General features: G+C 39.5%; 1 protein-coding gene and 1 pseudogene across 2 annotated transcripts in view; both read right to left on the reverse strand.

Moving 5' to 3' along the window:
- Window positions 1-13,520, reverse strand: part of THSD1 (thrombospondin type 1 domain containing 1) — a 35,849-nt gene that overhangs the window by 9,369 nt on the left and 12,960 nt on the right. The window contains exon 4 of one of the 2 annotated variants that reach the window (XM_027064750.2): window positions 6,950-7,108. The exons of the other annotated variant lie outside the window; for it this stretch is intronic. Within the exon in view, the coding sequence (XP_026920551.2) occupies window positions 6,950-7,108 (159 nt within the window). The remainder of the gene's footprint in view (window positions 1-6,949; window positions 7,109-13,520) is intronic. 2 annotated transcript variants of the gene reach the window in all.
- On the reverse strand, window positions 494-594 carry LOC113601195 (uncharacterized; annotated as a pseudogene).

The following is a 13,520-nucleotide window of genomic DNA, read 5'->3' on the forward strand; positions in this document are numbered from 1 at the left end:
GTATTGATTCTCTGCGCGGTTTTAAGGTTCTGATTATCTAGCAGTTCTAGAAAAAAACGTAAACAAGGACTGGGATTTCGGGTCTTAACACACGTGTCTCTGCTGGAAGCTTAAACAAAACCAAACAAAAAAAAAAAACCCCAAACAAAAAACAAAAACAATAACGACAACAACAACAACAAAACAAACAAAAAACACCAAGGCACACGGAAATGAGGTGAGCAGATAAACCACAATCAGAGGTGACTTTGGGGCTCACTGGCTCCTGCTAACACGTGTCTCAAATGTTCCACATAGAAAGCAGCAGCATAAGGAAAGTGTCAGGGTAAGATCAAGATAAGGTGAACACGGGATATCTATAGTTAAATGTACCTTTGAGATGTACATCAGAAAATTCCTATCAAGTATTAAAACCTGACATGCAAAATGATTCAGGCAGGTTGTAGCTCAGTTCGCATATCTGAAGAAATTAACAGGTGAAAATAAGTCTTTAGGCAATAGCGAACGCTCCACGAATGTGTGTCATCCTTGCACAGGGGCCATGCTAATCTCTGTATGGTTCCAATTTAGTACATGTGCTGCGGAGACAAGCACAAGTGTTTAGGTAATGTAATGCAACTCCAGTTTCCCTTCTAATGTCAAAGAACTTGCTTTCCTGGTTGAAGCCTCTTCTGCTCACTCTTCTCTTTCCAGCTGTCCTCTCTTGCCTCCTTCCGTGGGGTGTTGATTTGTCTTTTTCTTCCCTGCTGTCTCCAACTGCTTTGTCCCATGGTCATCAAAATGTTTCACCAAGCTTCAGACACCAGCTGGGGCCTCAGCCTGTACTGCCACTGAAATACCCAGGAAACTGAGACCACCTAATGCCACCAGGCCTCCCCTCTCTTACGTCTTTGTCACTGACCACCCTTCAGGGGCTTCCAGTCACCTGTCCTGTCCCATTGCCCCCCTAAGTCTTACCGCTACCAGCTCTGTGTGTCATGTCCATAACCCACTTTCCCACTGCTTCCCTGTCTTTTCTGCTCCCCCCCACCAATGGGATAACCAAACTCCTCGGCATCCAGAACCTTTCCCTTAGCCTCCTTCCTTGCCTTACCTGAGGGGACTGGATCTCCTGCAGGGCACGGCTTCCCCTGCCCACCCTCTTGTGTGGAAGCTGTGATGCATACTTGTTTATAAGCAAACAAGACCAGCAGCACGGAGTGTTCCTCACTCTTCTCATTCCTGATTGCCATTTTCAACTGTTTCACCTCCGGATCAAAATTCTACTTAAAAAAAAAAAAATTCTCTATGCTGTACTTTTCACTTCCATGACTTATTTATTTTATAACTGTAAAGTCTGTACCTCTTAATCTTCTTTATTTTGCCCATCTGCCCCACTCACCTCCTTTAGGCAACAGTCTGTTCTCTGTTTAAGAATTAATTTTTTTGTTTTGTTTTTTAGATTCTACAAATAAATGATACCAGGTGGTATTTGTCTCACTTATCTTAATACCTCTCCTTTATCCATTCCATCTACTGATGAGCACTTGGGTTGCTTCCATATTTTGGCTATTGTAAATGCTGCTGCAATAAACATAGGGTGCATATATCTTTTAGAATTAGTGTTCATTTTCTTTGGGTAAATACTCAGTAGTGGAACTACTAGATCATATCATATTTCTATTTTTTTAATTTTTGAAGATCCTTCATAGTATTTCTGCAGTAGCTGCATCAATTTACATTCCTACCAACAGTGCACAAGATGCTCTCTTTTCTCCATATCCTCACCAACACTTACTATTTCTTGTCTTTTTCGTACTAGCCATTCTGTCTGCTGTGAGATGATATCTCATTGTGGTTTTTATTTGTATTTCCCTGATGATGAGTGATCTTGACGATCTCCTCATGGGTCTGTTGGCCATCTGTACGTCTCCTTTGTAAAACTGTCTATTCATGTCCTCTGCCCTTTTTGAATTGGATTCTTTGTTGTTGTTTTTTGTTTTTGTCTTTTCTTTTTTTTTTTTTTTGGTGTTGAGTTTTGTCAGTTCTTTATATTTTTTGGATATTCACCCCTTGTCAGATATATGCAAATATCTTCTATTCAGTAGGTTGCCCTTTTGTGTTGTTGATGGTTTCCTCTGTTGTGCAGCAAAAGCTTTTTATTTGTAGTCCCAATTGTTTATTTTTGCTTTTGTTTCCCTTGTCTGAGGATAAATATCCATAGGTATGTTACTAAGGGTGATATCCAAGGTGTCTTCTACTCTTCTGATGCCCATGCCATCTACCCAGACCATCCGCCTAATGCCCCCTCAACACTGCCATCCTCCAACCTTGTGGCAGTCATCAGTCACTAGCACCTGGGTCTCAGTCTTCCTTACCATCCTACAGGTAGGCCCAACTGGGCAATGTCAGTGCCCATCCAACATATAAAGCCTTACCATTGTTTGCAGCTGCTCCTCTTCTGAAATACTCAATTTCATAGCCTATTTTCAAGCTATTTTATGAATATTCAATTTCATAGCCTATTTTCTTCTCCTCTCACTCGGCCAATATTATTACACTGGTTTCTCAACCTCACTGCAATTTCTGATTCCCCAACTCATCCATTTATTTTCTCCCCATATGCCAGCCAACTCCTGGCCTCACTTCTCTCCCTACACTTATGATCCATTACATAAACCATTCTCTTACCAATAACCTCTCTCTGACCTTTAGTACTGAGCCATACTCCTTTCCCCGATCTACAGCAAAAGTCCATCCCTAGGTAAACCAAAACGTGAATTACCAGCTGCTGCACCAAGTTGCGGAGCACTGGTGGAGAAAATAATGCACCTGTGTGGGTCAGTGCCTCTGCATACCGACGGCCCCCAACCTCAGCTGCCCACAGCATGGGCAGCATGGGCTCCTAAGCAACTCAATTCTTTCATTCCCTACAAGTTTCACCACTTTTCTCAAGTCCCCTACCAACCCTCCTCCTCAGAATGCCACTGATTCACACAAAAATAGAAGCTATCTGGAAAGTACACCCCCAGCTTCTTTTGCCATTTTCTTCTCCCACGCAGACTTGGGAGCAGCCACACTTCTATTTACTTCTTTCTCTATGGAGTGGAAGAAGTATCTTCCTAGAAAGGTGGGTCCACCAAGTGTGCTCGGTCACCCTTCTCCAGGGGGATCAACCCTCTGTACCAGTTCTCTCCAGCTTCTCCCCTATGCAGCTCCGTGCAAACATGCTTAAGCTCTCACTTTAAAAAGACCCTTCTAGAACCCTCTCACTACTGCCACAACCATATCTTATTCCTTATTCCTTGTCCTCCCAGCAAAGCTTAAATAAAGAAGAGTCTATATTTGCTGACTTACTCCTTCCACATCATCACCTCTGAGTCCTGCAACCTGCCTCCAGAATTAGTTTCAGTGAAATAGTTTCTGCTGAGGTCATTAATGATCTAGTAGCTAAATTCAAAAAAATTTAGTCCTGATATTCCTTGACTGCAGTATTGACTACTTCCCAACACTTCCTGAAACTTTTTCTCTTCTTGGCTTCAATGATAGTACTCACTTAATTTGGAGCAAAGAACATCGACTTTGGAGCAAGGAGATCTAGATCCTATCCTGGCTCCATTAGCTCTACTCTCTCCACCAATGTCCCATCAACACCTTCACTTTCACATGCCCAAGACTCATCCTCTTTCCCCCAGAACCTGGGTCTCATCCAATATATCCAATCTCGAGGAAATGGCACTGCTGTCCATGAAGTTGCCAGTACTAGAATCCTGGTTTTAATCCTTGATACTTCCCTCTCCATCACTCTCCACATCCAGAGTCTTTGACCCCTTCCCTCCTCTGCCTCTCCACTGTCATCATTTCATTTTTCACCTGAGTTTTCACCTGAAAAACACTTAACAGGCCTTGCTGATGCCATTCCTACTCCTTCCAATGTATTCTCCATACTATAGCTAAGAGATCCCTCTGAAATACAGGCTAAACCTTGAAAGTCCCTTAGAATCTGGCTCCTACCTACCTGTCTGGGTTCATTTTTACCACTCCGTCTGGTACACTATGCTCTAGATACATTAAACTATTTTCAGTTCTTTGGCTCTCTTAATGTGCCATCTTCTTTCATGTTTTCATCCATTGTTCCCCTTGCTAAATTCCCTTTCTCACTTGGTTCACCTCAGTGACACCTACTCAACTCTCAAACTTTAGCTCAGATATCACCACCTCCAACAAAGGAGTTATTCCCAGCATGGATTTTCACCCCGGAAAGCTTCCATAGTAAGCCGTGGATACTTTTTTCATTGTAGGCTCTACACTGTGCTGTATATTATTCCTGTGTGTCTGCTGAGCTACTATATCCTAAGTGCCTTCCAGATAGGAACAATGCCTTATCTTCATACAGTAAAACCTTGGTTTGCGAGCATAATTCATTCCAGAAACATGCTGGTAATCCAAGGCACTTGTATATCAAAGCAAATTTCAAGAACCATTGGCCCAATTGTGATCATGTGGCATTTGGCATCATGTACTACTCGTACTGCAAGACACTGCTTGTTTATCAAGTTAAAATTTATTAGAAATGTTTGCTCGTCTTGTGGAACACTCATAGACGAGTTACTCGCAATCTAAGATTTTACTATATTCCCAACCCCAGTCATAGTAACTTACACATAGCTGGTATCCAATAAATGTTAGATTAATTCATTATTAAAAAGGTAATAGCAAAATGATCAATATCCCACCTGACAGAATGTGGACATATGGCAGTGGATCCTCCCATTCTCAAGTTTGAACGAGATGGTCAAATTAACATAGAACTTGACAAAAAAACATCCTTCAAAGCCAAATAAAACTAAACTCTTAACCAAGTGAACCTGGCTGAATGATGAAAGACTTGTTTCCTGACATCACTTCATTCAAGTACAGTGGCTGCTTACCTCCATGGGGAGCAGCAATTCAATTGCACATCATGGTCGCTTTATTTAGCTGTTATCTTTGACTGTGCTGGCTCCCTTCAAAACCATGGCTGGAGAAAAGCCCAAGAGCTGCTGACCTCACCCCTCTCTGCCTCATCTACTTCCCTCTTTTACTTGAAGTGAAGATTTCCAGATGCTAAGCAGCCTACGAACAGATCTTTACATTTCCAAGGAGTGTGAAATAGATTGAATACGAAGATGAACACTTGGAAGAAATTATCATCTTTATCCACATAAGCATGTATCTGAGGACCTTTTTGCTAATTTATAATTTCTAGTTCCCAAATTTTCCAAAAATCTAGTACAAATTTCTAGTTCCCACCCAATATTAAAGAGTTAAGACAAAAGAACATGAAATAATTCCATATATCCTCAAAATTAATTGCTAATTCCAGGTTGTTGATGCTTCCAGAAAGCTAGACTGGCCGGTGCAGAAAGGCAAGGTATTCAAGATAGGTAGCTTAGAAGGGTCAGATCTAATCCTCTGCTTTCTAGCTTTATGGTCTTGGGCAGGTCAGTTATCCTCTCTATGCTACAGAGTCCCAATTAAGTGTGATAATGTATTTAAAGTGCTGGCACATAGCAAATGGTCAACAAACCATTTATATCTTGTCACTTCTAAGGTACAGAAGCCAGTGACAATTGATTTTAAATTCAATTGAGTTCATCCATTCATTCACTCATTTATTCCTTCATTATGGAACTCTAGATAGAATATCTTAACACAACATGCCATCCCAGAATTGAGAGGAACAGATATATTTGAAGGTACTTATACCCAAGAAAGGAGCTGTGAAAGTGAAGGGGACTTATAAAGAAAGAGTAGACAGAGAATAGAGCCTAGAAAATAATACAAAATATAACTGGAGATAGAACAGATTCAGAGTGGGGTCAAGGCCTTATGAAAGAAGAGGGACAGGCTAAGGGCTAGCAGAAGAGCTTAAGTCTGAGGAAAATCAGAAGAAAGAACATCCTTAGGATGCTGGAATAAAGGGAACAAGTCTGGCTGGAAAAATGAGACAGCAAAAATGAATTTGTAAGATCACATGTGGGGGACACTGGCCAAGGTGTTGCCACGTGCCTGTGGTTTTTGCTTAAAGATGCTCTGAGATCCAAACACAGAAAAAAATCTAACTCCCCCAGATCTTAAGGGACAAAGAACTAGGGATGGTTTTCTAACCTGGAATTGGAGAGTGGAAGAAGTCAGGACTTGACAGAAGGACTTTATCTAAGGGTCAGGACCAAAGCAAAGGCTGTCAAATTAAATGGGGGGCTGTTTGTAGATCAGTAGGTGAGATGGTGTGTGGAAAGAACAAGGATTAGTATTACTGTAACCTGTAGCAAATGAATGGAATTCAACTCCATAAGCTGAAGCACACCTAACCGAGCTTGTCAGCATCACATCTATAAACCATTCATATCAAAACTCACTGAACACCCACGAGTGCCTTCAAGATGCTGAGAGGATGACAGAAAGGCCAGTCTCTAGATGATGACAAGAAGGAATCTCCCCACCTTCTCCTCCTGAATAGGGGTAATAAAGAGGAAATGTAAGGCCATTCAGGGATAAGACAGGGTGACTTGACCCATTTTGACAAATAGCCATCTATATGGTCCCCTCGAGCTTCTCTGAGATGATGAGAAAAAGCATTTTTTACATGTTCTTCCACAATTCTAGCAGGAAGAAGTAAAGGATAAATAAGAAAACAAAAGCACAACCAAAAATATCTCAGGAAGAAAAGATCATCCCTCCTATTTTTGTATTTTTAAAAATGATTTCCTTGTCATTTCCCTGTCTTCCATAGTGTGAAATCCCCCGCCATCTCACTGGCCAGCTACTCCCAGTCATAGAAAAACTACTGTGTATAGCCTTAGTAAAGCCAGCAGCAATAACAGAGTGTCAATGAGTCCACCTCTGAACTCAGGTTGGTGATTTTCAGGCAGGTCTAGGTTCAACAGTCCCTCTGTGGAGAGATTCCCGAAGAAAGAAGAATACCTACCAGCACACTCCTCCAGGGAACACAGGGAGGTCTCCGAGGACATTCCAGGGCAGCCAGGTCTGGAGGGGAAGGAAGTCAGGCACACGCGGCGTCGCTCTCTGACACCATCCCCACACGTGGCACTACACTGGCTCCACGGCTGCCACAGTCCCCAAGTTTCTGCAAGGACATTAGCCATGCTTTTAATGCTAGTTCATTTGAGAATCAGAATTTAACTGTACCCAAATGAAGCAGCAAACTCCAATCTCAGGCCTTGAAAAGTCAGTAAATAAAAATATTCCCAAAGATGCGGAAAGCTGGAAAGAGTGTGTAACCACCCTTAAAACAAAGGAAAGCTGTATAATTTACAAAATATTAACCATTTTGGAACTCATCAGAGAGCAAAGGTCACAGGACAACCAAATGGCCTGAAGGAAACACAGCCTCCTCTAAGGCAAGACAGGATGCAAACCTTGCTTCCTGAGATAGATACCAGGCCTCATAAAAGCTAGTGGAAAGAAGTCATCTGAAAAGATATGAACTGCTAGAAGCCTAGTGTGGGCTAGCATGAGAATATAGAATCCCTGGGAGCCATATCCTGTACTCCCTGGGAGTCCATATCCTATGGGAATTTGTACCCACTTGCAGGTTCTTCATGGATCTCATCAAATGCTCACAAGAAGGACTGAGGGTAAGTGCAAGGCCAGAGAGGGCCTTCCTTTTAGTTCAGGCCTGAGGATAGAAGGAGTGGCACTGTGGGAAAGACAAACTCATGTGGATTCTCCTCCCCATCTGCTCTACCAACAAAAGCCTCAACCACTGGGGGGAAAGCAGCAGCCCTGTCACCTTAAGGGCACCAGTTGAGACACAATACTGCTAAGGAATGCAAAAAGAAGGAAATCCTTCACCCCTGAAGAGGAGCAGAAAATATACTGAGTCCAGACTATTAGAGAGCTTCCACCACTGAAGAGAGGCAAGATCAAGAAGGCCCCATCCCTGAGACTCGGGGGCACAGCATTTATCTAAGACTAAGGATGAAATGGAACAAGAAAAAGCTCTCCAGCTCCCATCACCCAAACCCTACCCTGCACCATGCTAGCAATTTCCAAGTATCACTAATAACAACCCACTGCTAGAGCAGGGGCAAGAGCGACAGATGACAACCTCTCTTGTGTGCAGGCTCAAGCCTAAAGCTGAGGGTGGAGAAGCCTGGCAAGCCAACTCCTACCCTAACTGCAAAGTAACATTAGAAAATTCTGAACTCTATCATGTACTGAGGATGGCCATAGCAACAGCACAAACCCAAACACAGCTTAATTCCTTAGTGCACTGACCCAATCCCCACACTAATGGCCTAGCAAAAATAGGGTATACCCATTTCCCCACATAAGTACTATTTATTGTTGTCTACAGTTCTAAATAAGATGTGCAACTTTCAACCAAAAATTATGAGACACACAAGCAGCAAGAAAAAAACTACCAATAAATAAAGTAATCAAGAGAACCAGACCCAAATGTGATCCAGGTATTAGAACTATCAGAGAGAGAAGTTAAAATACTATGATTAACATGAAAGACTTTAGTGGAAAGGTAAACAAGATGAATAGATAAAAATTTTCATTAGAGAGTTATAAACTAAGAAGAGGTGAATGGAATGCTAGAAATGAAAAACACAGAACAAAGATGAAGAATGCCTTCTAGAATGCTCATAAGTAGACTTACTGAGGAAAGAAACAGTAAATTTAATATAGGTCAATAGAAATCACTCAAACTGAGACACAAAGATTAAAAAGAGAGAGTGGGGGTGCCCGGGTGGCTCAGTTGCTTGAGTGTCTGACCTTGGCTCAGGTCATGATCTCATGGTTCGTGGGTTTGAGCCCCATGTCAGGCTGTGTGCAGACATGCTCAGCCTGCTTCAGATTCTGTGTCTCCCTCTGTCTCTGCCCTCCCCTGCTTGCGCTCTGTCTCTGTCTCTATTGAAAATAAAACATTTTTAAAAAATAAAAAAAATTAAATTAAAAAAATAAAAAATAAAAAGAGAGAGTGAATAAAACAGAATGGAATATCCAAGATCTGGGGGACAATATCAAATAATCTCTTGCTCATGTTATTAGAATCCCAAAAGAAATCAAAAAATGACCAAGAATTTTCCAAAATTAATGAAATATACTAAGCTCTATCCAAGATGCTCAGAAAACATCAGGCAGAATAAATACAAAAAAGCAAATAAACAAAAAGAAGTTAGACACACTATATTTAAACTGATAAAAACAAACAAACAAACAAACAAAAAAAAAAACTTTTAAGGCTGTGGGAGGAGGAGGGAAGGTGGAAGGAGCAAACACATTGTATATGGAAGAATAAAGATGAGAAATTAAGCAGACTTCTTGTCGTGTAATCCAAAGATAGTGGAGTAGTATCTCTAAAGAAATGAAAGAAAAAAAAAGACCAATCCAAAATTCTTCCCAAAATTAAGGAGAAATAAAGATTTAGACAAACAAAAATCAATAAAATTAATTACCAGCAAACCCTCACTACAAGAAATGTTAATAGAAAATCCTTCAGGCAGAAGGAATATGATACCAGAAAAAAAATTGTGTCTGTACAAAGAACTGAAAAGTGCTGGAAATGGCATTTATAAAGGTAAAAATAAAACTCATTTTTTCTTATTTTTAAATGCTCTAAACTATAACTGCTAAAGAATAATAGTGCTATGTATTCAGAGCATATATAAAGTAAAATGTATGACAATAATCACACAAAGAATGGGAGTAATGAATTGGGAGTGTACTATTAATAAGGTCCTTATGCTACATGTGAAGCAAAACATTATTACTCAAAGGTAGATGAAGAATAATTAAAGATATATATTGTAAACTCCAGGACAACCACAAAAAACATTTTAAGGTATAAACAATAAACCAATAGTGTGGTTAAACTAACTCATAAAAAATATTCAATTAACACAAAAGAAGGCAGAAATGAGGAAAAAGAAACAAAGAACAGAAGAAACAGAAAACTACCAAGATGACAGATCTTAATCTAACCAAATAATGGTTACACTAAATATAAATAATCTAAACACACCTCTTAAAAGATAGAGATTGTGAGATTGGGTAAAAAAGCATGACCTAACTATATGTTACTTAAAAGAAACTCACTTAAAACACTAATTCAAAAAGATATATGCATTCCAATGTTTACTGCAGCATTATTTACAATACCCAAGATATGGAAGTAACCAAAGTGTCCATTGATAGATGAATGGATAAAAAAGATGTAAGGTAGGTACACACACACACACACACACACGCACGCACACACACTGGAATAATACTCATCCACAAAAAAGGATGAGATCTATAGGGCAAAAAAGGATGGACCCATAGGGAATTATGCTAAGTGAAATAAGTCAGACTGGGAAAAATAAACACTATATGATTTCACTCATATGTGGAATCTAAAAAACAAATGAATAAACAAACAAAAAGCAGAACTAGATGTATAAATACAGAAACAACCTGATGGTTGCCAGAAGGAAGGGGGTGATGAGATGGGAAAAATGGATGAAGGGAAGAGAGAAATACAGGCTTCCAGTGAAGAAATGAGTAAGTCATAGGAATAAAAGGCACAACACAGAGAAAATAGTCAAAGACATTGTAATAGCATCATATTGTGACAAATGGTAGTCACACTTGTGTTGAGCTAAGCATAACATATAGAGAAGTTGAATCACTATGTTGTACACCTGAAACTAGGTAACATTGTGTGTCAACTATACTCAGTTAAAAATTTTTTCACTAAAAAACTTACTTTAAATATTAAATACATAAATAGGTTAAATATTAACAGTTGGGAGAAGTTAAACCCATGAACATTCATTAACCGAAAACTGGAGTAACGATATTAGCATCAGACAAGGTAGACTGCAGAACAAGGGATACTACCAGGAATAAGAGGGACATTATTACATAATGATAAAAGGGTTAATCTAGAAAGGAGTCTTAACAATCTTAAATGGGGGTGCACCTACCACCAGAGCTTCAAATTCATACCAAATATTCCCAGAACAGTTTAATGACTGACACATGCAAGCATCTCTTCCAAGCATCTATGTAATCACTGCCAGATAGAATAATTAAGTAGTCTCCCACAAAAAATTGTTCTAAGACCCTTCTCTATCAGTACCCATCCAACCTCAAGACCCAGGTCATACCAACCCTGGGCACCAAAACACCCTCTGCATAAAAGTCTTTCTTCATCATTTATGGACAAAAGTTCAATACATTCACAGGTATATAAAGCACTAGGAAAACATAAGAACACATAGGGCAGATACATTCTCAGGTAATCCAAGTGGTGCAATCTTTGAAATGAGTCATGGAGTATGAGATCTTTAAAGCAATTAAAAGTCTCTGGGATTTTCACAAGAGTGGGAGCATTACAAACCACAACCCTGGACCAACATCAACTGAGGTGTGGTAATTATGTTCCATCCAGAGGTCCAACTGAACACAATATTGGTTCTGTGTCTCCAGATTACACTGCAGCTCCTCAAATGGAAGAACAATAAGCCAGCTTTGTCCTTAAGCTACAGAGCTATTCAGACACTAAGCCCCTCGTGCCTGCAAAGCTTTGGGACTCTCATAATAAAATCTCTTTGAATTAAAGTATGGTGATTTATTTTTGAAAAATCAACTGGGAATTCCACTACTGAGAAATCTAAACTGAAAATTAAGTCAGTGCATAGTTTATCCTTCTCTTATGCTCATATTTAAGACCACAAAAGGTAGAATTACAAATGCTAATAATCTTTTTGTAAACTCTCATTTACTTTACATGAATATAATTTATTTAATATATAAAGTTATTTGTCAAACTAAAAACAAAAATTCCACTAGTAGTGGCCAGGAAAAAAAAAATCAAAGTTTTAATAAAAGCATGAATATTATTGTCAAAAATTTCATGTTTATAGAAGCACTTTCAACAATAGCCAAATTATGGAAAGAGCCTAAATGTCTGTCCATCAATTGACAAATGGATAAAGAACATGTGGTTTATATATACAATGGAATACTACTTGGCAATGAGAAAGAATGAAATCTGGCCATTTGCAGCAACATGGATGGAACTGGAGGGTATTATGTTAAGTGAAATAAGCCAGACAGAGAAAGACAAATACCATATGTTTTCACTTCACTCATCTGTGGATCTTGAGAAACTTAACGGAAGACCATGGGGGAGGGGAAGAGGGAAAAAAAAAAGGCAAATCACAAGACAGGGAGGGAGGCAAACCACAAGAGACTCTTGGATACTGAGAACTGAGGGATGATGGGGTGGGGGAGAGGGGAAAGTGGGTGATGAGCATTGAGGAAGGCACTCGTTGGGATGAGCACTGGGTGTTGTATGGAAACCAATTTGACAATAAATTATATAAAAACAATTTTCATTTTGAAATGTTGTGTCTTTTTCCCTTGGAAGTAAAATCATGGTTTGTAGGACAATCAACAAAAAGTAAACATTTAGGCTACATCTTATCTCCTTTAATTTTAAGCCACATTAATCAAACAGGAACATAGGAAATCAATCAGAGCAATTAACAAATTTAGTCAGGCAAAAATTTTTAATGCTTTAAGTAATTCTGTCTGTTCCCTGAAGATTTCTACCAATAACTTTGAGGGAAATACTAGGCTAAATGAAAAGTCATTAGATAAATGTAGTTCGTGTTTTAGAAATAAAGAGCAAGATGATCAAGATTTCAAATACTTTTCATGAATGAAAGCTGTTTTGCTTTGTCCTGGTTAGATGTCCATACATGCACTCACACTACATAACAAACCTGTTTGGCCAGCATAAATACCTTTCAGGCTACTATAGAGGATATTAATTCTGAATGAACAAAATTTGTCTGGAATAGGAAAAGGGAAATTTGTTTCCACCCCTCAAGACTATCTGAAAGAATACAGCCCATGAAATAGTCACAACTGGAAGACATTTTGCTCAAGAAACTAAAGCAACTAAACAAAACACGCTTATAAAAAAAGTTCTTTAGGGGCGCCTGGGTGGCTCAGTCAGTTGAGCGTCTGACTCTTGGTTTCAGCTCAGGTCATGATCTCACAGTTTGTGGGCTCAAGCCCCACAATGGGCTCACATCAGGCTCTGCGATGACAGTGCAAAGCCTTCTTGGGATTTTCTTTCTCCCTCTTTCTCTGCCCCTCTCCCACTTGTGCTCTATCTCTCTCTTTAATAAATTTAAAAAATAAACATTAAAAAAAAAGACATTAGCTGAAAGAAAGAAAGAAAGAAAAGAAAAGAAAAGAAAGTTCTCTAGACAAGAGTAACTAAAAGCAACAGATGGAGCAAAGGCACCTGGATAAGCAGTACAGACTTTCTGTGCACAGAACAAGGCTCATTTATATTGGCCAAATCATGCTTGTGGGTTCCAAAGTGGGTTATGTGTGTTTCAAGAGGGGTGGACAGCACAAGACAAACCAGTGAGATGAGAAAATAGTATAACTTTTTTCAATTTAAACATTTTACATTATTTAATACATGAATTGACAGTTGATTATATGGGAGGCAGTGAAGAATA

The sequence above is a fragment of the Acinonyx jubatus genome, chromosome A1 (genome assembly GCF_027475565.1).
Source record: "Acinonyx jubatus isolate Ajub_Pintada_27869175 chromosome A1, VMU_Ajub_asm_v1.0, whole genome shotgun sequence".
In the NCBI taxonomy this organism is placed as follows: Eukaryota; Metazoa; Chordata; class Mammalia; order Carnivora; family Felidae; genus Acinonyx; species Acinonyx jubatus.